Source organism: Nuphar pumila, chromosome 10 (assembly GCF_984573655.1).
Source record: "Nuphar pumila chromosome 10, dmNupPumi1.hap1.1, whole genome shotgun sequence".
NCBI classification, from domain to species: Eukaryota; Viridiplantae; Streptophyta; class Magnoliopsida; order Nymphaeales; family Nymphaeaceae; genus Nuphar; species Nuphar pumila.
Window position 1 is genome coordinate 84,725,204 of NC_143258.1, and position 25,312 is coordinate 84,750,515.

The 25,312-nt window shown below is 38.9% G+C and overlaps 3 protein-coding genes across 3 annotated transcripts; all 3 read left to right on the forward strand.

Moving 5' to 3' along the window:
* The first annotated feature begins 1,147 nt into the window (after positions 1–1,147).
* On the forward strand, positions 1,148–3,269 carry LOC149827132 (toll/interleukin-1 receptor-like protein). The gene is made up of 2 exons (XM_090020235.1): positions 1,148–1,670; positions 2,163–3,269. The coding sequence occupies exons 1-2, from the start codon at positions 1,214–1,216 to the stop codon at positions 2,213–2,215; spliced, it is 510 nt and encodes a 169-aa protein (XP_089876361.1). The 5' UTR covers positions 1,148–1,213; the 3' UTR covers positions 2,216–3,269.
* On the forward strand, positions 2,224–5,913 carry LOC149827133 (uncharacterized). Its single transcript, XM_090018442.1, has 5 exons — positions 2,224–2,679; positions 2,775–3,269; positions 3,356–3,655; positions 3,734–4,921; positions 5,170–5,913. Exons 1-5 carry the CDS (start codon positions 2,224–2,226, stop codon positions 5,677–5,679), a joined length of 2,949 nt encoding a protein of 982 aa, XP_089874568.1. The 3' UTR covers positions 5,680–5,913.
* Positions 5,914–15,382: 9,469 nt separating this feature from the next.
* Positions 15,383–16,733, forward strand: LOC149827134 (TMV resistance protein N-like). Its single transcript, XM_090018443.1, has 2 exons — positions 15,383–15,888; positions 16,373–16,733. Exons 1-2 carry the CDS (start codon positions 15,383–15,385, stop codon positions 16,731–16,733), a joined length of 867 nt encoding a protein of 288 aa, XP_089874569.1.
* Positions 16,734–25,312: the final 8,579 nt, after the last annotated feature.

The following is a 25,312-nucleotide window of genomic DNA, read 5'->3' on the forward strand; positions in this document are numbered from 1 at the left end:
AGGGGAGCCCCCAACCCTCCTCCTGTAAGGGCAAAAACTCTGAATTAGGCTTCACAACTCATCAAATTGAATGATGCTACCCACACCGGGGGAGCCCTCAGACCCTCCTCTTGTAAGGGCAAAAACTCTGAATCAAGCTCCACAACTCATCAAGTTGAACGATGCTACAGTCAGTATGCAGGTCAGTCGGTGTTTGATGGAGCAATGTAGGATCGTCTGCTGGATGTGCACAGAAGCAGAAAGAGAAGGGAGAGAAGGTGATGGTTGATGTTCATGGCCTTCTCTAGGGGGGATTCCTTTCTCGGATAATCCTGTAGTGCAGGGACTGAGTCTTAAATAAACATCTTCGGGATACTTAAGTCTTTATAACCACTCCTTTTCTAGAATCGTCATTTATTTTGCACCAATGGATGAAAGGGTACTTAAGTCTTTACAATTGCATCAAACTCCAATGCTAAGTGATGCTGACATACATGGGGATACGAGTCGCACTCTTTGGGACCCCGAACATGAGATGTAGCTACCTGCCCTGTTGGGGGGTAGGGATGGCAGTGGGGCGGGGCGGGGGACAAGGTTTCCACCCCCGCCCCGCCTCAAAATTTTATCCTCCACCCCCGCCCCACCTCCGCGGCGGGGATGGATTTTATCCTCCACTCCCGCCTCCATCCCCGTTTCATACCCTTCATCCCCGGTCCAAACGGGGATGAGGCGGGGCGGGGATATTGCGGGGAAAAGTGGTCCGGGCGGGGTTGGGGCGGGGATTAGGCGGGGACGGGGCGGGGCGGGGCGGGGAAAAGTGCACGGCCACCCCCGCCCCGCATCCGCGGCAGGGATGGATTTTATCCTCCACCCCCGCCTCCATCCCTGTTTCATACCCTTCATCCCCGGTCCAAACGGGGTGAGGCGGGGCGGGGCCCCGCTTTCCCCCGGTCCACTGCCATCCCTATTGGGGGGGGGGGGCTCATGGAAGAAGCGTTTACAACACGGATTAGCAGTCATCGTGGATGCAACTTTTGGCATCTCAGGTTCAATCTAATTGGACCTAATTGGATTCGAATCTTGTTGGTTGTATAGTCGTTAACTTGGTTTTGAAGGAAAGTTCTCGTGCATCTATTGTTATATAGATACGTGGATCGAGAAGAACTTCGGGCCAGACTACTGAAGTGTAGCAGCAACTTACACATTACCATCATCTTCACCACTGTTACTATCAATGGAAGGCCGTGGATTCGAGTTCGATGTGTTCTTAAGCTTCAGAGGGAAGGATACGCGGAATGGTTTCTCGGGCCACCTCTACCGAGCCCTTGCAAACCAGGGCATCCGAACATTCAAGGACAGCGTGGAGTTGAAGAAAGGGCAGGAGATCGGAAAGCTGATGGAGAAGATCGAGGGGTCGCAGATGTTCATTCCCATCTTCTCTCCCAACTACGCTGATTCCAGGTGGTGCCTCAAAGAGATCTCCAAGATCACCGAGTGTGGCCGCTTGATTATTCCCATCTTCTTCCATATCGACCCCCGCGATGTGCGCAACCAAACGGGACCGTTCAAGTGTCATTTTAGAAAGCACACATGGAACCCCAAGTTAGATAAACAGACGGTGAAAGTGTGGAGGAAAGCGGTAGGGAAGGCTGGACAGATTGTTGGGTTCGATCTCCAGTCAGATGCTCATGGTTGCCGTCTCTCTCTCTCTCTCAACTTCATTAATATTATTATCTTCAAATGATTTATGTGTACAAACGCCTTCGCACTTAGTAAACTTCATTTTTTGATTTTTTCCTTTTCTTAGACAATTTAACTCCATGGATGTGACTTATATGCTCCGTTTACTGAGGTTCGGCATATGGTTTGCCCAATTTCGATATAGGAGTTGTATTTTTTGTCATTTGAAAAATCAATGTTGTAAATGCATTACATTTTTTCATCCCCAAGGGGTTTGGTGCAGTGGAAGGGGCCTTGACCACCGGACGGATGGTCAAGGTTCCTTTCCCGTAAGCATCAGCCCCTTGAAACAACAAAGTTCGTATAAAAGTTTTCCAATATGACAAGTTTCTCGTTGTTGAGAAAAATAATTCTAATAGCGTCTGTATGAATGTTTATTGAAGCTAATATTTTACTCCGTTTACTTAAATGTATTAACTCCATCTGATATTGATTCTTGGCAGAGACGAGGCAAAACTTGTTGGGATGGTTGTACAAAAGGTTTGGAGTGAATTAAAAGATATGATGCGATTGGATGTTGCAGAACGCCCAATTGGAATTGATTCTCGCGTTGATGATGTGATGAAGCTGTTGAATATTGGAAGGATGGATGTTCAATTGGTTGCAGTCCATGGCATAGGGGGTATTGGTAAAACAACTATAGCGAAGGCGCTTTATAATGAAATTTCTTCCAATTTTGAAGGTAGTATCTTCATTTTTGATGTGGGGAAGAGATCCAAGCAACAAGATGGTCTGGTAACATTGCAGAACGAAATGATCTCAAAGATTTTAAAAACTGGGCATCTTAAAGTAGGTGATGTTAATGAAGGAATCAAAGTGATGAAAAACAGAATTTGTTGCAAGAAAATTCTTGTTGTCCTTGATGATGTTGATGAGAAAAGCCAGCTTGATGCATTGGCAGGTGCAAAAAGTTGGTTTTCTGATGGTAGTAAAATCATCATTACTACTAGAGATGAGAGTGTGCTTGATATGCAAGCTTCAATGTAAAGATTTATCGTCCTAAAGAACTGAATGAACATGAAGCTCTTCAACTGTTTAGCTATCATGCCTTTCAGGAAAACCAACCACCTAAGAAGTATGTTGAACTATCTAAGAAAGCTGTCTCAGCTATTGGTGGACTGCCCCTTGCTCTTGAAGTATTAGGACCACTTTTCCTTGATACCAAACATGATGAGGCTTGGGATAACAAAATCATAGAGGTAAAGAAAGTTCCAAGAAAAGAAATTATAAAACGGCTCAAAATAAGTTATGATGCACTCGAGGAAGCAGAGAAGTGCATATTTCTTGATATCGCATGCTTCTTTGTTGGAATGGATAGTGAAATCACAGCCCATGCATGGAGAACAAATGATTTTATCCCTGAAGTTCCAATCAAATCACTCTTGTCCAAATCTCTCATAAAAATTAAAGAGGACAATACGTTGGACATGCATGATCAACTTCGAGATATGGGACGATGGATCGTGCAACAGCAAAACCTTTTCTACCCCGAGCAGCGTAGTAGGTTGTGGCATTATGATGAAGCACTTGATGTATTGCACAATGTCAAGGTAAAAGTGAACTTGATAATTTATTTGTCTCTTGTTTCCAGTTATAGTGTCACATGATTACAATTAATTTATATGCTTACCAACAGGGAACAGAGAAAGTTGAAGGCATCTTTATTGATTTCAATCAGTTTGAAGATGGAAAACAGAGTTGCTTGACTTCTCAAGCTTTTGAAAACTTGCCAAATCTTAGACTGCTGAGAATCAATAATGCAAATCTTGTGGGTGAATTACAACAGCTTCGTATGGAGTTGAGATGGTTGGAATGGCATGGTTGTCCCTTTGCATGGCTACCAGACAATGTTAGCTTGCAGAAAACAGCTGTCCTTGACCTTTCTGACAGCAAGATTAATCGCATCAGCATTGACAACTTATGGTTAAGAAACAAGGTTCGTTAAAAGAATAACATCACTTGGTATGATTTTCATGCAAATTGCTTTCTTACTCGTATCATTTACTATTGACAGTGTTCTGCATTAAAAGTCCTCAACCTGTCTGGCTGTGAAAATCTAGCAACTGCTGATCTTTCTGGTTTCCCAAACTTAGAGAAGCTGATACTTGACAACTGCCATGGATTAGTTGAAGTTGATGAATCCATTAAGAACCTTACGCAATTGGTTTTCTTGAGTATGAAGTCCTGTACAGCACTGAATGAACTGCCAAACGAAATTTGCACGCTGAAGTCACTCAAGCATCTTATTCTCTCTGATTGCTCTAACATTTCGGCTTTGCCGCAAGATCTGGGGGATATGAAATCTCTAATAAATATTGTCCTGGATGGTACTCCCATTAGAAGACTACCTGATTCAATAGGATCCCTGACATTGCTCCAAAAATTGAGTGCAAATAGATGCAGGCTTGAGAAATTACCTTACTCGATTGGAAAAGCACACAATCTTGTTGAGCTCCTTTTAGACAATAACAGAATCGAAAAGTTCCCAAGTTCTGTGGGATTAATGGAATTGCTTGAGGTATTGTCTGCCTCATACTGTGAAAGGTTAAAAGCTCTACCGGTTTCGATGGGAAAGATGAAAAATATAAAGCATTTGTTAATGGATCATACTCGAATAATCAAATTGCCTGATGATTTTGGTTGTCTAGAGAACCTTGCTACCCTACGGCTGGATTACTGTGGCCTCAAACAACTCCCTGGTAACTTTGGATGCCTTTCACAGTTGAGGGTTCTGACTCTCAAAGGCAATCCTTCCATCATGCTTCCTTGCAGGTTTTCTCATCTTTGCTCCATGGAGGAACTGAGTATTGGGCAATGTAACACCTTAGAAGGTGGGACTGGTACTAGCTTTGGATCTCTACCTTTATTGGAAACCTTGGTGGTTGATGACCAAAAGTTGTGCAGCTTACCATCCAATACAAGCAGCTTTCCTCGGCTCAAGAATCTTTGTCTAAACAATTGCATAATGATCCAGCACATACTTTGCCTACCTGCTACTTTAACCAAGTTCGAAGCCGGCTTTTGTTATGCTTTAGAATCGATTCTAGACGTTTCAAACTTGGAAAACTTAAAGGAGCTCATTCTCTGTGATTGCAAGAATCTAAGAGATGTTGGTGGCCTTGCAAAATTGAAGTCTCTGAGGATATTGAACATGAGAGGATGCAGCAGCCTTAGCATAGAATGGAAGAAGAAACTTGTTGAGGTGATTCTCTTTCCCTACACACAATCTTGCCTAGTTTATTTATTTATATTTCCTATATTGCTTTCTCTTTTACTTTGAGAATCGATGAAAAGTTTTTATTAGATGGGAAGAAATTGACCATGGCGTTGAGAAATCACCCTGCCATAAAAAGAAAGATAAACAGTAAAAACAAAGCTGCAGAAAGAGGCAGGCTACAGAACCTATCTATAATTCTTTTTCATGTGTTTAACTTTGCACCTTGATTTCAGGAGGCAACTTTCGAACATCTGACGGAGTTCAGCATTCCTGGAAATTGGACACCTGGCCCATCTGCGCGTCGGCAATTATCTTTTGTGCTTCCCACGATGTGGACAACTCAAACTAAGCTCACAGAAGTCATTTTGTGCTTCAATGGGCTGGGAATCGACAGCCAGAAAGTCTCTGAGACCACCAAAGTGATTGATATGCCACCCACAACAACAGTGGAGGAAGTCAAATTTAAAGATGGTGATCGTCTTCTTAGTTTCTCATTCCATAGTGGTATGTTTCACGTAGCAGTGGAGGAAGGACAATGGGATGAAGATATTTCACCCAAAGTTGTGCATGCTTCTTACGATCCAACTTCCTCGGAACCTCTCGCAGTGTACTTTGAAGGGCAATGGGATAAATATATTTCACAGTATGGGGGCGATGTGCATGCTTCTTACGATCCAACTTGCTTGGAATCTCTCGCAGTGTGCTTTAATGAGTATGCTGGTGCTGTTGGTTCCTCTGATTGAGTCATTTGCACAACTTTGTTCCATGCCCTCTTCGAGGATTGTGCTATACAATAGGTGATAAAATGAAATACAAAAGCTTTTATGTTTGAGAAAAGCTTATTTCATATCCATCCTCATTGTTGCTCTGTTTACTCTCGTTCTGTTGTTTTGTTCTGCCCTCCCACTTTGAGGGAGTTCATCGTCGTTTGTATTTCGGACGTGTTGAATGTTATGAGGTTATTCGTGCTTTGTTGTTTCTTGATGGTTTGATGAGTTTGTTGTTATGTTTATTACCATTAATATCTGTTGAGCCACTTCTGGCTCACTTAGGGATACAAGGATGGCTTAACCGCCTGCCTATCTGACACAAACAGCATTTTGAGTGGGGCCTGCATTCTGTTGCTGTGGGGCCCACTCAGAATGCTGTCATGCGATTTGCCTGTGTCACATAGGCAGGTACTTAAGCAAGACCTGAATCTAGCTCACTTCTGGAGCAGGGATACAGGGAGATATGGGACTTCATGATTTCTTGGAAGTTACACTGATTAAAGTGGATTCGTTGGTAGTCAAGTTGCAAATTTATTTTCCTCAATTTTTCTAAGGGTATTTGTGTGGCGATGTAGGCAGAGTCCAATGACTTCATCTTAATCTTGATAATAAATACTTGTGGCATATATTCCCTGTTCACCAACCTTTTGACACAAACAGTACGAGTGTCAATGGATCGGGTTTGACCCTAGCTTGAACCATACCAAACCCTATAGAGTTAGAGTTTAGTAAGAAAGGAGGCTCGGTTAGAATCTGGGTCGAACCAGAAGACTCCGATTAGTATATGAAGCCGGGTATGGTTTGTGAAATTCCATGCTAGACCTAGTCTGATCCAGGTTTCGATTAAGATCCATGATTTTCTCATGTGAAAAGTTAAAAGCATTATTTTATCGGGTTTGAACCGGGTCTGGTTCATGTAATTTTTATAGGACCTGGAAATGGTTTTTCCTATGGTAGACTTAATTAGATCAAAGTCTTGATATGGTACAAGCACCTCAAGGTCAAATCAGGGTTTGAGTCTGAGATGATCGTTGAGGTGTAACACGTTGTAAGGACAAAGTGCTAGGAACTAGCAATCCTGATAGTGTCATTTGTGACCCGGCACAAGGTAGGTGAAGAAATTGGTCGAGTAAAGACGAACCAAGTAGGTGATATTGACGATGGAGAGCCTGTAGAACCCAATAGTCAACGAGCGCGAGCGGCACCAATTAGGCAAGGTGTTGAATGAGTGAACCAAATAGAGTGGGAAAAGAGAGGCATTCTGACGAGTCTTCTCCACTGAGAAGGTGTATAGAATCAACTAATTGCGCTATACGACTCTTTTACTACATCATTGCATGAGCACTGAAATCGAACAAACTTTACCTACGAAGTCAGATTAAAGCATAATACATCCCCTTAATGTGCTTGAAGAGAAAAGGGTCATCACAGCAAGGTGCCCAACCGATGAGCCACATCTCGTGCAAAAGTGAGCAACTTCAGATATGAACATCACCACGAAACCTTACAAAAGTGTTTTATAATCACCACACTTAACTGTGAAGCAACATTCATCGATAGAAAAAGGGGCATGTAGTAGGCACAGGTCACTCCCTTGCGACTCCAGGCATTATTAGGGAGTGGAAGAAGTATAGGAGTTAGGTCTGGGTCTAAAAACTCGATCAGGTAATATTTGCCTCCAATAGTGTTGGGAGTTCCCTCGATGAAGATGATAGATATCTAAGTGTAAACTTCACCACAACTCACATTTGTGGTGTGTTGTGTCCCAATCAATCTGTCATGAACTGACTAGTAAGAAATGATGTAGAGAACTTGAAATGTTCACACAAATGATAACAGTAGAGACCTAATAGCCAACAAAGAAGATATAAACGAATATAGTTTCTATTTTGATAGCAGTCTGGGCAAATCTAACGATGACTAAAACTGATAAGCAGACATCGATAATAGCTTAAGGAAACTCTGAGACCAATTTGATGAGTTCTTATACCAATGTGGTATGCTCTGATACCAGTTGTCACATTCTTTTTTTCCGCATCTTCTTGACTCGTGCGGAGAGGTAGATTGATGGGTTGTCTGGGTCATCCAACACGTAGCTTGCCTTAGGCAAGAAGCTGTGTAAGCCTGACAGAAGTGAATTCAGAACAATACATATCCCATGCATGCCTAACACAACAAAATATCTGAAGCAACAGAGTCGAATGGGTTGATAGAGTTGAGTGATGCCAAAGTCTTTAGCGTACGAGCATTGAAGCCGATGAGGGATGGGTGTATCACCTCCTGTGATGAGCGCACGTGCAGTCGAAGGTCGATAGAGTCAGGTATACATTTGAATACACATCATAGACATTGGAGTGAGTATCGAGTTCTCGAGTCGCACAGAACCAGGGGCATATTACATTTTGGCACCTGCGGTCATCACGAAGCATAGCGCACGCCCCACGGGTAACCCTGTGCTGCGATGGAGAAGTCCTTTCAAACCTTAGCCTAAGTCAGTTGCTAGTTTGACGTAGTGAAACTCTTTAGACAAGAAAAATCATCATTGCTCGACATGCACTCGTCGAGCCCCTCGCAAGGGTGTGAGGTTGGGTAGCAAGAGTGAGCCCTGCGCATGCCTGTTGATGCCCATAGAGAATTTGTATGCTCGTGATTACCCTTGTGTACTCTGATATGCTACTCACGAGATATACAGGTTGCCCACTCCGGACTGCATGGTGGTGCACAAATGCAAGTCAAGAGGAAGGTCTCCTATATAGGTGTTATGGGCGCTAACCCCCGCCAATAGGAGGAACCCTAACCTTGAAAATACAATGCTTTTGTTTTCAATGGAGTTCTCAAACATGGACTTCATATTTTGCCGAAACAACTGTACCAGGGTCTTCGTCACGTATGAATGTGTCAGTGAGATTTTGATCTTGGCTCAGTAATTCTCAACGTGCAAGGAGATGCACGACTCCAAAGTTCGGGTGAGCCAGCGTGAGCACTGATGTGGCACCTCTGGTTGAAATAGCTCATTTCTGTGTTTTGACTTCATAGACGAGTTCTTTACCTATATTTAAGCGCAAGAATATTCGACCATAGCATATGAATTTTGCAAGGAAGGCTTCGTTTGTGGACACAAATTTAAGATGGTTTGCGGGTGGTGTAGCACTCTCGAAGCATGACATATGGCCGCGGGTAGCCGAAGAGTATTCCATGGCACGGCGCATGAAACTCAGCATATGGACTTGAGATTTATGGTGCACACTTTAGCTTGCTTGTTGAGTTGCTTATGAGTAATGTACCATTGTATCGTGCTACCGCCTTATGCCATAGCTAAGGCATGAACTTTTCACTTAGCAACATGCGCATCACCATAAGCTCCACCTCACCACACACACACGTATGCCGCTTCTGACCCGTGAGGAATAAAGTTTGGCACAATATGCTCCGGTGGCCCCGCCCTCCACTGCCCCCTTCTCTGATCAGGCTGAAGGCCCGCTGCTGGTCTTCTTTGGAAAGAATCTCAAATGTTTCAAACTTGGAGAACCTACAGGAATTGGTTCTTTACTGCTGCACAAGTCTAAAAGAAGTTAGCGGCCTTGAGAAACTGAAATCCTTAATAATCCTCAACATGATAGGTCCTAAAGGGCTTAGGAACGAATGGAAGGAGAGACTTGTTAAGGTAAACATTGATGCCACATGCGAATCTTACAGAGATGCAAGTACGTCGACTTCGGATTCTCTCACCAAATCCTACCATTTAGGCAGATAGGCCCCGTTCCCTCTGTTTAAAAAAAAAACGAAAATGGCGCGCACATCCTGCCTAATGGTTGGAGTTGGTAAGTTTCTTCTCGAGTCTCATCCTGCCAAATGGGACTGTATATATAACGAGAATGTAGATGCAAACAGGCCAGATATGTTTTTTAGATAAGACCAGATATGGTTTGTCAGGCTTGGCCCAAATTTGGTTTTGTATTTGTTTCTTGAATTTGGAAAAAGATCTGGAGGGTGGAAGGACGAATGAATGCTTGAACGCCAAAGGTTTTAGCACCTTTGTCCAATCTCAGATTGCTCAGCATCAACCATCTCAAATCCAAAGGCCAATGTAAGCATCTATCTGCAAAACTAAAGTGACAAGGTTGCCTTTAAGGTTTTTGCCCCGTAGTTTCAACTTTGAGGACCTTGCCGTCCTTGATACATCTCATAGCATGCATGGTTACCCAATCGAGTTCTCTAATAGTCCTTCACATGAGATATTGCCTCTCTTGGCGGGTGCAACCATGGGATATGCAGCAATTAAAAGAGCTTGATCTTTCATTTGCCTGGATAAGAGAGTAACCAGATTTTATTGCATCCCTAGATAATCTCCGTGTGTCTTGCTTCTAGATAGCTGTGCATGCCTAACAGGACTACCAAACTGGATTGAAAATTTAAACGTATTGGTGACATTTATTATGACTTTCAAGTCATTCCCACCAGATGAGCAGAGCCCTCTTTAGGAATCCAGTAATCTTTTCATTATGTTTTAGATATAAAATTGTTTTTCTGATATATGTCCATGACTGAGCACTTCACAGTCCGAGTGTTTTGACTTCACTTCTATCCATTGGTACTCATTGGACTGGAAAATGAAATCAACATGCAGCCACCAATAAGTTCTAGTCAATGCCCCACCAATTTCTCTTTTATTGGGAATTCGAAAAGCAAGCAGTTACCATTTAAATAAGTTGCATGCATATTTAAATGCATCATGATCGTTAGATCTCAAAAAATCCAGACTATTAAAAGCGATAGGTGCTCATTACTAATATATATATATATATATATATATATATATATATATATATATATATATATATATATATATAGAGAGAGAGAGAGAGAGAGAACATTCACCATTCAACATTACCAAAATACATCCAACAGAATATTGGATGGGAGAGACAAAAGAGAAACATAAGAGCAAAACAACCACAATCTAGATGGTGATTGTGCATAGATCAGAGTACACAGAGAGAGAGATGCCTACCTCTTTCTCAACATACCAAAGACTGGATGCACGCCCACACAACGCCCGTCACCTCAATTGTTTTTTTTTTTTTTGCCAAAGCCTTAACAGCCACTAAAGACCCTTTGATCTTTAGCGACTACTGCTAAAAGTTATTTTTGCGGCTTTAGGGCATGGTGTATTTAGTGGAAATTGTCAAATGCTTTTTCGTAAGAAAAAAATAGTGCTTATAGGGTTGCTGATATTTGCATCCCAGGGAAAACCTGTAGATAGGTTGAATTCGGGAGATTCAAAAGTCAGTTCCTACTAAAAAAAGAGGATATATATCACATCAATGGGGTCAATTTTATAAAAAAATGAATAAAAAAAATGCTAAGGTGTTTGTGCATACAAACGACTGTAAACTTCAACTATACCCACATGCTCTTTGCTAGAAATATTTGTAGGAATAAATGCCTATTTTTTTGTATTTTTTCATTCTTTTTGTTTTTCATCAAACTAATATTACGGATGCAGTCTACATGTTTTTCTTTGGGAATCGACCCTTAGACCATACATTTAATTAAGAAACATAGGTAGGTTTTCATAAGGCTTCAAAAATCAATGGCTTACAATGTGCAAAATTTTCTCGAATCTTTTTTTTTCATTGTAAACATGATTGAATAGTTGATCCACACTATTTTGAACACGCTGAATCTGTCTATAAAGTCTAATAGTACCAAACCAGCCTATGTTGTGGACATCCACGGGTGTTTGTACCTGCAAACATTACCCCATATATATATATATATATAATCACCGGAATACGAGAACTACTATGTGAACTACGATTTTTATGAATCTTTTGTTCTTTTCTCTTGAATCTAACCGTATGGATGTGATCTAGATGTTTGGTTTTATAAGGACCAACTCTTGAATCATCCGATTCTGAAGCATAAACAAGATTTTTTTAAGGCTTTAAAATCAATGGCTCATAATCTTCATAAATATTCAAGCACTCAAAAATCATATTTTTTCATCAAAAATACATGAACCAACAGCTTATTCCTAACAAATTTATCATGCCAAACACATTTACATGGTTGGGTTTCCAAAAAAAATGTTGAAAATGCTTGAATATGCAGTTCAAGCAGCAGATCTCATATTTTCAGTTTTTATATTCTAGTTATTATATATATATATATATATATATATATATATATATATATATATATATATATATATATATATATATATATATATATATATATATATATATATATATATAAACGGGAGTAACACAGAACGTGTCCGAATGCATCAGGGGTTTCCATGTGTTTTTTTTTAAGTTTTTTGACTTTTAGTGGCGGTCAAAGAAATAGGATTAGAAAAAAAAGCATGCTATTGTGATCAACGATGCACGTTCCTTCGGTGTATCATCAAACACTTTGTGTGTGTATATATATATATATATATACATATATATATGAAAAGAAGGTTGTCCAACAAAAGGAAGGTCCAAAATCTACAACCAACGATCTCATCTCATCTATGGGATCTAATATATTTGTTCTTTATAATTTATTTAGTAAGAAATATGGTTTATATGAAGACTTTAAGACATGTAAGCATATTTTTTGAAATGTGAAAAAATGATGGCTCACAATTAATGCATTTTAAACTTTAGAATACAAAGTATTGTGGGATATTGATTTTAAGCGCTTTAAAAAATGCATCTAAACATCAAATATTCATAATCCAAATGTAAATGAATGATAAAAATACATCAATAATTTTGGATCTTTTCGTTGGACAGTCCTTCCCCATATATATGTATTTATTTATTTACAAGCTTAGACAGCTCAGTCAAGTCGAGATTCTCCTGTTCATACAATACAAGGTTCGGATATCTAAATAGGCTAGCTCATAGTTTGGCCCGTCCAACCTTATTTTAATGACTTTTCTTAATACTTGTAATGATAAATATGTTTATATATATATATATATATATATATATATATATATATATATATATATATATATATATATATATATATATATATATATATAATTTATAATAATTAAATAATGAAAATTTCATGACATTCTATCTTGGTTGTCAGAACAACCGCGCATCAGTGAGTAGTGACCCGTCTTAAATCTACGTTCGCACTACAAGAAAAAAAAAACCATTACCGCAGAAATATCCATCAGCAAAACTCTTTACTGGCAATACCTAACTGCGACTGGCGCCATCACTAAAGGCTTTGTCGGTAAAAGTTTTGAGGACGAAAATGACTATTTACCAACTCCTTTAGGGTTTGTTAATGTGTCGTGGAAGGGTCATGTTCTTGTGTTTGCATCACGATGGTGGCCCCTCATAAAGGAACGGGGTTGCGTGCACACAAACGCCAAGTGAGAATTTAGACGGACTTACACAAGTCTTACGTTATCTGCATACGTAAATATTCTGAGGGAGGATCGGGTGCCATGTGTCACATGGCACACTTTTAGTGTGCCGCTGCACCTCATTGCCCACCATCATTTCTTGGGCCCCACAACTGAAAGGCCTTTTCCCAAGATGGAGGGTGATCAGGTGCAGCGGCACACTATAAGTGTGCCAATGTGATGGCACCTGATGTTTTCACCAATATTCTCGACTGACACAGCGTGCAAAGTTCTCAGCGTGGGCTTTATGCGAACCATGACTGAACGTGCATAGCACGATATTAGTTTATGCGAACCATGACTGCAAAATTAATATCAACATCTCATCGTTTAAGCACTATCAAGTTCGTTCGAGAGATGGGAAAATCATGAAAACAAACATTCATTAATTGCTTATCTTAAAAAAAAAAATTTTTAAAATGCACGCCTTTAAGGTTTATTACCACTCTTGGCAAGACTTTGTTCTATTTATTTTCTCCCACTATCCTCACTTTCCAATACATATTCGTCATAGGTAAATTGCAATTTTGATACTCTCTTTCTGTTATAAATGAAAATTTTTATATTCTTTACAAAGTTAGACCATTGATTTGTATACTTTTAAGGTGTCAATTCTAGGGATTTTGGTCGATTGCATGCGCCTGCAGTTGGTGCACTCTAATCTAGTTATAGCCAAACAGGTTGGATTTAGGAATAATTCAGAGTTATCATTTGAGTCTATAAAGAAAGCAAACCAACACATGCAACTTCAATAGGCCACGATATCTAAATTGAGCGATTTTTGAGTCGTTGGATAACTTATTTCGAAGTCTACATCTAGACTTTCAAAGATTGCTTGCCACCATTTTCGGACCTATCCGAGTTTATTTAGTGGGTCAAACGAGCAAGTCAAATTTTTACATATGTATTATATATGTAGTGAATTTTGACAGAGACTTATCTCCTTATTACAGGGTGATTCAAAAAGCAAAGTCGACGAAGTCAACAAGCATTATATAGATATGCAGTCATGTATTTTAAATATATAACTTACCTAATTTGGTAAGAATTCTCAATTAATAGCAGGACCTAACCCTAATTACAAAGAAAAATATAACATAATTATGAATCGGGGTACCCACTAGTATAAATGGGGGTTCTATGTATCAAAGCAAAAATAGTGAGAGCATTGGATATTAATAAAAGCAAAGAGGGTCTCAATGCCCTACTTTCAATTTTTTTGTAAATCCTTTTTTGATTTATTCTAATTTTTTGCAATCTATTGGAGGAAGAGGTTTCTCCTCTCCTAGTTTTGGATCAGTGTCATAAGTCTGAATTTTGTTACTATATGAAACCAAATTAACCACATGCAAAACCGTATCAAGTAAGAGAAAGCACCAGCCAGAGCTAGGCTTTGCGAAACACATCCATTTCCATCCATGTTATATTTTCGCAGTATTCTTGAAACCATGTAAGAGAAAGCATGGGGCTTTATGCTGATGAACTTGGTTAGTGAGACGTTTTTTCCTAGGTTAGCAAAAAAAAAGAAAAACTAGCGTTTGGTGGTGGCTAAGGAACTAAGGAAAATGGAGAAAACTAAGGAGTTCAGGCATGATTGAGTAAAAGTTCTACTTAGCTTAACTGACTTAAGCAGTTTGATCTCTGTTGTTGGGCTTTGGCTAGAGTCCCTTGGTGGTAGGCCAGTCTATCTCAAGCCACTATGTAACAAATATCATTGATATTTTAAATTTTTACAATTTTATTGCTATATTTTCAAGAGCCAATATAATGACAATAACTACAGTATTTCAAAATATACAATGTCTTGTTCACAATATTAACATGAAAAGCATTTTTGAAATAGTTTTACCGTACCTTTTCCATTTGTATGCCTTTGCAGATATTTTTCTGAGAAAACCTATAGTGGCTCACTTTTGTAAAAACTAAATTGCTCGTGCTATTGGAACTCTTCAAATAACCTGCAGCTCTACAAGTAAACAAAGTCAACAGAGCGAATTCAATTTGTTATTTGGCAAGATTAGGAGTTACTTTTCATCTGCTAATATTTTAATGGAAGTCTTCTTGACCAAGGCCTTTTCTTCTGCTACTATTATACTCTTTGAGCTTCAAAGGCACACAGAATCTCCCAGAGAGACAGAGAATTTGATGATACTTCATCTTCAAGGTGTTCTTGGCCAACAAAACAACCAAGAGGGAGGGTTACCAACAATTGCTTGATAAGGGAAACCAATCATCCCTAGAGAAGTAATCCGAGAGAAGATGGCGAAGAGAGAGATTACCAACGAGCTGCAGCCTTCGAATTCATCATCATACAAGCGTCCCCGGTTTGATTTCGACGTGTTTCTGAGCTTCAGGGGAGTCGACACTCGCAAGGGTTTCACCGGCCACCTCTATGAAGCACTGAAGCAGCGAGGCATAAACGTCTTCATAGATAGTGAGGATTTGGAGAAGGGCAGCAGAGTGGGCGAGTTGTTCAGATTCATTGAGGGGTCGGAGATATTCATACCCATCTTCTCAAAACGCTATGCTGAATCTAAGTGGTGCCTTATGGAGATCACCAAGATTGTGGAGTGTAGGAGGTTGGTCCTCCCCATCTTCTATGACGTGGAGCCCCGAGAGGTGAGGAATGTAAAGGGTCCGTTTGAAGCTGCATTCATGGAACATCAAGAGAATGAGGAATTGCGCGAGAAGGTGAAGGATTGGAGGGAAGCATTGAGGAAAATAGGGGAAGTTTCTGGATATGATCTCAAGACAGAGACCCAGGGGTATGCTCTCTCTCTCTCTCTCTCAAGTTCTATCAATCGTTGTTCATGAGATGGGCGGCGTGATTTAGTCGCATACAGTTATTGGTGAATTCATCTTTTTTATCTAAATAGCCATTGAGCATGAACCATTCATATCCTGCCTAAAGAAATGAGAGAGAAAAGCAATGGATGAAGAGTCTATGCTAAAAACTATTTGTGTTGGTGGTCAATTTATATCAAGTGCATGTTAGATGCTCTATAGATTTGAACCTCTACTTCTCTGCAAGTCAGCAATATTGGTGATGTGCATAATGGATATTTTCAGTTATCTACCACAAGAATTCGTTCTTAGGCCTGTATAGTCTAGCTCGTCTTTTTGGAGCCCTGAAAATCTTTCTACGATTCATCATCTTGTTCAGGAAATATGGTTCTCCTATTGTATTTAGTTTTCATGTCATTGTTTTCAATTATGTCTCTTATCTGTGTTGTAACATTGCCCCGGCAGGCACGAAGCAAAGCTCATTCAAGTTATTGTCAAGAGGGTTCTTAGTGAAGTAAATAAGATTCCACTCGATGTGGCTGCACATCCTGTTGGAATGGAAACTCGTGTAAAAGCTATGATGAAGCTACTGGACATTGAAGCAGAAGATGTTCGCATTATTGGCATCTGCGGTGAAGGAGGGATAGGAAAGACAACAATTGCGAAGGCCATCTATAATGAGATATTTCTTACTTTTGACAGCAGTAGCTTCATTTCAGATATTGCGACGATGTCAACAAGCCCCAACGGTCTTGTTACTTTACAAACACAGCTCATTCAAGAAATATTAAAAACCAAGGATATATCTATAAGCAGTACTGGATAAGGAATTAGCGTGATTAGCAGGAGAATTCGTCGTAAGAAAGTTCTACTTATTCTAGACAATGTCAATCATCTAAATGAGCTCAATGCATTAGCAGGTGAGCGAGATTGGTTTGGTCTAGGAAGTAGAATCATTGTTACGACAAGAGATGAGGATGTACTAGCTGCACATCAGGTGAAAGAGAATGGAATTTATAAACCAAAAGCATTAAATGCTGCTCAATCACTTCGACTGTTTAATGGCACTGGTTCTTGAGGTGTTTCTTGAGGTTGTTGAATTTGAACTCCAAGAGTAAAAACTTGGTTTTGGGTAGAGAGATCTGAAACATTACCTTGATACGAATTTGTGGGAACAATGTCAGGAATGAGAATCTGATCATTGTCATCCACAACTGTAGAAAGAGAAAAAGACTCTTCTTCAAAGGCAATGTCTTTTACTTTATCACTCCCACCAAACTCAGCACCCTCAAAGAAACAAGCATTTTTTATTTCAAAAAAGCACTTATTCGCAGGGTCATAAAACTTATAGCCTCTGGACCTTTCAGAATACCTAACAAAATAGTAGCTAACCATTCTTGAATTCAGTTTCTTTTCATATGGCCTGTAGAGCCTATCCTCAACTGGACATTCCCAAATATGAAAATATTTTAAACTAGGCTTTCAGCCTGTCCACAAATCATATGGGGTCTTGGTTACTGCTTTAGAGGGTACCCTGTTCAAAACATAGGTTACAGTCTTTAATACTTCTCCTTAGAGGAACTCTAGTAAGGTAGAATGAGAAATCATACTTCTTATTGTAGCCTTAAGAGTCTTGTTTCGTCTTTCAGCAACACCATTCATGCTAAGGGTGTCTGACATAGTATACTGAGAGACAATCCCACATTCTTCTAGGAACTTAGCAAAAGGCTCTGGACATTGTTCACCTGATCCATCATATCTGTCATAGTACTCGCCACCGCGGTCAGATATGATGGTTTTAATTCTTTTTCCAAGTTAGTTTTCAACTTCGTCCTTATACGATTTGAACACATCCAGGAACTGTGACTTTTCATGAATCAAATATATGTACCTATAATGAGAATAGTCATCTATGAAAGTAATAAAATATTGTTGACCATTCCAAAAAGTCATAGGGAAGGGTTCACAAATATATGTATGAATTAGTTCTAAGACGTTTGTTCTTCTTTCAGTACTTAATTTCTTTATATTTGTTCATTTTCCTTTTATACAACTCAACACAAACCTGAAAGTCAGTGAAATCAAGGAAACCAAGAATTTCATTTGACACAAGTCTTTCAATTCTTTGTTTTGAAATATGACCTAAGTGCTTATGCCATAATAAAGCTGAATTCTCGTTTGTTAATTTTTGTTTTGTACCACGAGAACTTACTTACAAGGTTTCATTAAGCGAGGCAATAGTATCAAGCATATAAAGGTTGTCAATTGTAGATAAAGAACCAGTCCCAATAAGATTTAAGTCAAGAAACAATTTAAATTCATTATTTTTAAATAAACAAGAATAACCGTATTTGTCCAAAATAAAAATAAGAAACCAAATTCTGCCTAAAAAATGACACAATAAATGTTTCTTTCAAATCTAAAAAATTTCCAGTCTTTAATGACAACCAAAATGTCCCTATTGCCTTGACTTCAATTATTTTGCCATCGCCCACATAGATGAATCTTTCAGCATCAATTGGCAGTCGGTAACTTAGGCTATCCTGCAAAGACACACTTATGTGAGTGGTAGCACCAGAATCTATCTACCAATTGTGTTTGGGCATGGAAGTCAAATTAACTTCAGAACAAACTAGAGTAAGGAGTGTACCTTTCTTCTCATGCCATGCATGATATTTGGTACATTCTTTCTTCATGTGACCCTCCCCTTTGCAAAAGAAATAACTATACTTTGGGTCCTGATGTCTTTTCTGTTTTTTCTGCGATTGAGGATCAACTACAACTTCCTTAGTCCTTTTCTTTTTCTTTAATCTGTCCTTAGAGGTTACTGTCAGATGAGCACTTTCAATATGTTTTTGCTTCATCTCATCATTTTCTTGCACAAGTGTGAAATGAGCTCATTAAGAGTCCATTTTTATTTTTAGTAGTTATAGCTGATCTTAAACTGGTTATACTATGCAGGAAGGGATATCAAAACCAAGTGCACAAGTAAGTCCTCTGACAACTTTAACTTTAGTGCCTTGAGTTTTAAAGCAAGATGAGACATCTCCATGATGTACTCTCGAATATTTTCTTTGCCCTTATATCTCATTGAGACAAGACTCGAAAGAAGAGTACTAGTCTCAGCCTTTTCGTTTTTCGCAAAATATTTTTCAATTTCTTCAAGGAAACGTTTGGCATTGGCCTCTTCAGACATGGTGCCCCTGAAGGATTCTGAAATCGCACGTTTCATGATCATGAGACTCATGCGATTAGATTGATCCCACCGTTCAGAGTTTTTTTTATCTTCAGTAGAACTCTTTTCCTTAATAGCAGATGGTTGATCTTCTCATAGTGCAAGATCGAGATTCATACAACCAAGCACAATCATAACATTTTCTTTTCAATTCTTGAAATTTGAACCACTCAAAATAGGGATGAAATTAATGTTGGCAGATATCATAGAAGCAGAGGTATTAATTGAATAAAGAACAAACTCTCAGTTAACATATAATTTCACATGCAATAACATAAAATGATATATTAAACAGTAGTAAATTCCATTACAAGATACTCAACACAACATTAACACTTTGTCTTTGGACAGAAATGTCAACTTGTAAGTAGTACTTTCAATACAATAATCAAAATATGGACAGTCTATCCTGTCAAACAACTAGCCTTTCTTTGGATCGACTCGTTATTCACATAGAAAACCGAATGATTGTCCCATATTCATTATTGAAAGCATACATTTGGGCTCGGCCAAATAGTAATCTTCCTTTGGACTGATCACTATTCGCATGAACTGCAAATATATAGCCATCACAATATTCTAAAATGAACTAACCTATACAACAGAGGTTACTTTGATAACATATTGATTCAATTAATTCAATTTAAAATATCAAACCCAGAATTAGAAACAATACCAACATTCAAAATATGTCAACAAGAGCACATGCATATGAATTAAATAAGCAAGCATAATAGCATATATGGATCGAATAGTAACCAAATATCGACCCACCAGAGTGACTTGTAATGCATGCCAAATAGCCCTATAAAATCCTTAATTTTTTATAAGGCTTAGTGCACGGGTTCGACCAGTCGGGCCTGGCCGGACCCTCCTGCAGGTCCCAAAGTAGGTCTGACCTGAATCAGGTCAGACCCTATGAACCTTTTCTGTTTGTTGGCCTTTGCAATGTGACTACAAACTAGGCTCGACCTGGGCTCACTAGACTCAGTTCAGCCCTTATAACCGAATGGGATTGAACCGTGTGGCTGGTTTACACCCTCCGAATGCAACATTTGTCAGTTCAAACCCTGACTAGGAACCGAAGCGGCTCAGGTTTCCAATGAAACAGAGCCCACAACATACTGGACTGAACTGGTTCAGTGTACAAGGGTCGACTCTGCCAAAACCAAAATACTGAAGTGGTCTATTCCTGACAGCTAAATCTGTCTTTAATGTAACTAAACGACACATGTCACGTAGGTAGAAGGCCGAACTGCTCCTTGCTCGACTGAAGGGGCACCGAATCGGCACAGGATCAATGGTCAAACTGCCCTAGACCAGCTGAGCCGGCTAATGGGTGCTGGATTGGTCAGGATTGTTGTATAGGCTCAGACTCGAGTCGGCCCTATGCAACACGAAACTGGCCTCGACTGTCATGGTATGAACAAAGACGATCAAAAGGATGTTGCCAGCCTTAAGGTATTTGGTGATAGTGGTTGGATGAGTTGAATACTCTGCACAACATCGTCAGTTACGGTCGGCCCTAAAAAGTCATCGACGATGGCTTGGGGTGAGCCGTATGCCCTAGGTCACCGTCAGTCATCGACCACTAGATAGTCGATCCACCGAACAAAGTAGGGAGTTGTTTCGTCGGTCGACGATCCGACCGGTAACCGAAATCCAAATGGTCGACAATGCAAAAGAAGGGAAACCCCCTTTCATCCAGCCAAGAACCAGCTTCTGCCCCACGCTGATTCATCCAAGATCGATTCCGACGCTGAACACCTCTCGATCAGTGACTGATCTGGATCGTAATGTCCGACGAACGAATGGTCGATCCAGACCTTCAAAGTGTCGCTTAAAAAACTGCATTGATTCGCAAATCGAGTGCCTCCGATAGCATCTGAAATCAGCCACCTTAACTTCAGCCAGCCGAGTGCATCCGACGATGGTCAAAATTGACCCCAAATGCCGATGAACTTGGATATGAACATTTGTCTGTCCTGTCGCCGCTGAGAAAGCAAGGATGATTGAATGCCTGATGAAAGTGATCACCCATCGCCCGATGAATTAGATGGGAGACGATGCCTCCTGTTGTCCGACAAGCAAAGGGAAAAAGTGGGGAAGGCTCGTTCGATCGTTCAGTGACTAAAAAAAGGAAAAGGTTGAAAAGCCTTTCCACTCGATTGGCCGCCAAATGAAAAGCCCGATGGCCCTTTCTGCCCGACAGTCCAAATGGGATCAGAATCCCATGCCAACCAGCGACGACCCATAACCACGGATCATGATTGAAAAATAAGAAAAACATAAAACATATATGAAATGGTTATTTTCCAATGATTCAACAAAAACATGATTGCTCTGATAGCAATTGTTGGATCATAAATCCATCAAAAACTAAAACAGGACCAATAACATGCTCTCGCTAAATCATTGAAATCGAAAACAAAACAAAACCAAAGGCAGAAGTGTTACCTGAATCCATAGTGCTCCGGTTGATCATTAAGGGGTATGATCTTACAAAACCTGTATATTAGCCATTTTTCTTTCTCTAAACCTGATGAGAAAGATTGAATCTTCTTCTGATAATGGGGAATTTGAAGAGGGAGGGCCTTAATATAAGGTTTGGGGACCACAACCTAATGTATTTAGGACTTTGTCTCAACTCAACCCATTATAGAGTTTTAGACAGAGCAGGTCTCTCCACATAGTTTTTCATACCATCTGAGATACCATAAAGCCCATCTGAATTAGACCACATGAACCAAGCATAAACCTAATACAGACTTACGATGTGTGGTTCAGTGTATATAGGCCCACACCATTTTCTAACAGAGTAACCTCATAATAGTTTAACAAATAATCACATCAAGTCCCTGCCTTTCTAAGATCAAAGAACTCACAAAGGAAAAATTTGGACATCTCTCAACATTGAAATTTCTTGGCCTAAGGTACAATCCTCAGCTTACCAGCCTTCCTTCTAGCTTCACTCAATTGCACACCTTAGAGGTACTAGATGCACATGTAGTTTGGATATGATTCCTACTGATTTTGGGAACTTGTCTTAGTTGCGACTAATGAGACTAGATGCCCACAATTTCTGCAGCCTACCACCAAGCATGAATAGCCTTTCTCAGCTAAAGGAAGTCACTTTAGTTGGTTGAAGGGAGCTATTGTCTCTTCCCGAGCTCCCTTCTTCTCTACTCAAGCTTGATGCCTCAAACTGCAGTTCTTTGTAAAAAACTTGAGTTCACATTTGAAGAAGCTATATGTATTGACTCTTAGCGGATGCATGAGTCTAATTGATCTTGGTTTGAAAGGAGCGGATAGACAACAACTATAACACCACAAATTTTGTATCCTGAAAATTGTAATTTTTTTTGAAATACTTTTATAAAATTATAGTGAAAATTTCAAACAAGACAAAAACTTATGCGTTACTTCTCGATCACATTCATTTATATACATGCATTTAATTTAAAAAATTAAACATTCATAAATCAAATAAATATCTATTACATTTGAATAATAATAATAACCCTTTTCAATAATAATCAGAGTCTTGAGCATCATAAAATAATCACAATCCAAAACAATCAAAAGAGTGGGAAAGCCTTGGCTCGGTTTCAATCGCAACCTCCTGCCATCGCATGTGATTTCACTCGCTACCTGAAAATATTTAAAATCAATAGGGTCAGACAAATAATGTCTTGGTAGGGTAGAGCTATTCAGAACACATAAATTGGAAATAAGTCAGCAGGAATCACTTCTATCTTTCATACATTCAAATAAAACTAATTACATCAAAATTTATATGCTCTCATGTCTAACAAGTCACTGAAGTAGGCTTTCACGAAATTATTTTGAATCAATCATTCACTTAAATACAAATGATTAAAGATGCATGAACAGTTAATAATGCATGCACTTACCATTGCAGAAGTTGACTTTATGCATGAGTCATTTATTATCTTTAATTAAATTTTCTTTCTTATATGATGCATGACATGCCTATCTAATGCATAGTCAAATTAGGTTCTAATTCTTATCTCTATAGGTATAAACACAGTCAGTAGTCCTGGGTCAAGGCCATGATGCAAACAGTATTTTCGAACAAGGGTGCCTTTGGCCTGGCCAGGCACCATTCAGGTGAGGAACGTCAAAAGTGTAAGAATGTTTCACATTACCATCCTGATGCATCAGACTTTACTCATGAGATTTTGTATCCTTCATGTTGTAGTCTAATGTAGAGGGTTCTCCTATTTTCGTGGTTGGAGAGGAGCAACTTTATGTGCTCGATTTCGATGCCTACGAAGCGAGACTAGTATCACTTACCTTCTCTTAGTAAATGCTGATCTTTTAGTATTACATGCTTAAACTTTTAAGTTAATTACTTTATATGCAATACTTACATAAGAATTCACTTAAGGGATTCAACCTCTTCAGTGTTTATGGATGCACATTTTGAAACATACGTTTTCAATATCATTGCTCATGCTTCTCTCATTTCAGTTTTAAGCATATTTGCACAATTGAAGCAATGAACTTCCTTTTACACTAAAATGCATCAAATCATTCACATCATCATCATCATGTACATGACAGTCACATATAAAAATATCATGTTGGAGTCATTAAACATTCACATTTAATTCACAAGGCAGACACTTTGGTCCCTAAATTAGCGAGAAGTCGTAAAGGCATGCTTATGCATTCACTTATCATTCAGTTCATGCCCCATGAATGAAACATAAGTCTTTGCATAAAATTTACTTATTATAGTACATAAACAGTCTACTATTCATTTGCAAAGGCACACATACAAATGCATAAAATTCGCAAGTATTCAATAGTCGGTTCTTAAACCGGTTCTAAACTTGCGAAAACCTAACTCTGTCTGATTGTTATAGAAGTTATAGAAAATTCTACAGTCATCGAACAGAGTTGCAATTTTCACAGTTTGTATGAGATTTTGTCACTTTTTCGATGCCATAAATCACTTATAAAAATTCATCCGAACGAGGGAGTTACAAATAATTTAGTGCAGACCTATACTTTTTTGTTTCGACTGTCACATAACAGTGCTCAGTTCATGAACATAGCTCAAATTTTATAGAAGCTGTAAAATTTTGTTAGCTTTCCAACGCAACAAACCATTCGTAAAAACTTCTTCAGACAAAAGGATACCAATGATTTACCGATCGAGTGTCAGGATAAAAATATGTATTGACGAAAAATATGTATTCAGGTAGGCCAAAACAAACCACCCGAATTCATATTCCAAAATATTTTCACATGAACATGTTGATAAAATTCAAAAAAACCACACTACACTATTTTTAACAAATCTACCTTGAACAAATATCGTTTTTGCAGCTGTTAGGTTAGAAAACAAACTCGTCTCTTCGAAGCCTATTTCCTCATAAATAGTTTCGGTAAAACTTGCAATGAAGCCTATAAAAACATGAATTTTTTTCATGACAAAAATAAGAAAAATCATGCAAATCATTACAGTATATTCTCATGAATATCAACTACAATTTCTAACTGAAATTTGCAAAAAAATAATTAGATAATATATGTATTTTTCAAAAATTGAAGATTTTATTTCTGATAAAATCAATAGCATCCATACCTAGTTTTTTCTCATTTTTTATTCAATACTTTGGCTACTTTTAGGGGTGAATCGATTTCTTCTAAAAAAAATCAAAATCAACCCTTTTCTATTGAGTCCAATATAAATTCTTATATAAATTTCTATTGTTTTTTCTTTTATCAAAGTTTAAATCAGGTCCTTGAACTTGATTTTGGGGAAATCAATTTTTAGAGGGGGTTTTCTTTCGAAAAATCTCTCTATCTTATATTTCATCAACCCTACGTCAAAGCCACGTGTGGGAGGCATGGTATAGGGTATGTCCTTATGAAAAATCAAAAGAACTTGTGCCTATGAGTTTCGATTTACTTGTAGAAAATAAAAACCCCTACCTCTTTTGCGAAAATGCCTTTTTTAGTTGAAAAAAATATATTTTTTATTGAATCGGCTCCTCCGCTTCGTGTGGTGGTTGTAGCTTGAAGCTCAACCTAGTTCATGTTGAGGTCTAAACCTCCTTGTTGTGAAGAAAGAGAAAGAAGAAAATCCAAAAGAAAAGAAGAGGAGAAAAAGAAAGGAATGAGAGAGAGAGAGAGAG

Excerpts from the sequence above, each read along its gene's own strand:
- LOC149827132 (XM_090020235.1), top strand. The coding sequence starts at position 1,214 with ATGGAAGGCCGTGGATTCGAGTTCGATGTGTTCTTAAGCTTCAGAGGG. Across the intron at positions 1,671-2,162 it reads TCTCCAGTCAGATGCTCATG|AGACGAGGCAAAACTTGTTG; the intron begins GTTGCCGTCTCT and ends GATTCTTGGCAG.
- LOC149827133 (XM_090018442.1), top strand. The coding sequence starts at position 2,224 with ATGCGATTGGATGTTGCAGAACGCCCAATTGGAATTGATTCTCGCGTT. Across the intron at positions 2,680-2,774 it reads TTACTACTAGAGATGAGAGT|GAAAACCAACCACCTAAGAA; the intron begins GTGCTTGATATG and ends CATGCCTTTCAG. Across the intron at positions 3,270-3,355 it reads ATGTATTGCACAATGTCAAG|GGAACAGAGAAAGTTGAAGG; the intron begins GTAAAAGTGAAC and ends GCTTACCAACAG.
- LOC149827134 (XM_090018443.1), top strand. The coding sequence starts at position 15,383 with ATGGCGAAGAGAGAGATTACCAACGAGCTGCAGCCTTCGAATTCATCA. Across the intron at positions 15,889-16,372 it reads CTCAAGACAGAGACCCAGGG|GCACGAAGCAAAGCTCATTC; the intron begins GTATGCTCTCTC and ends TTGCCCCGGCAG.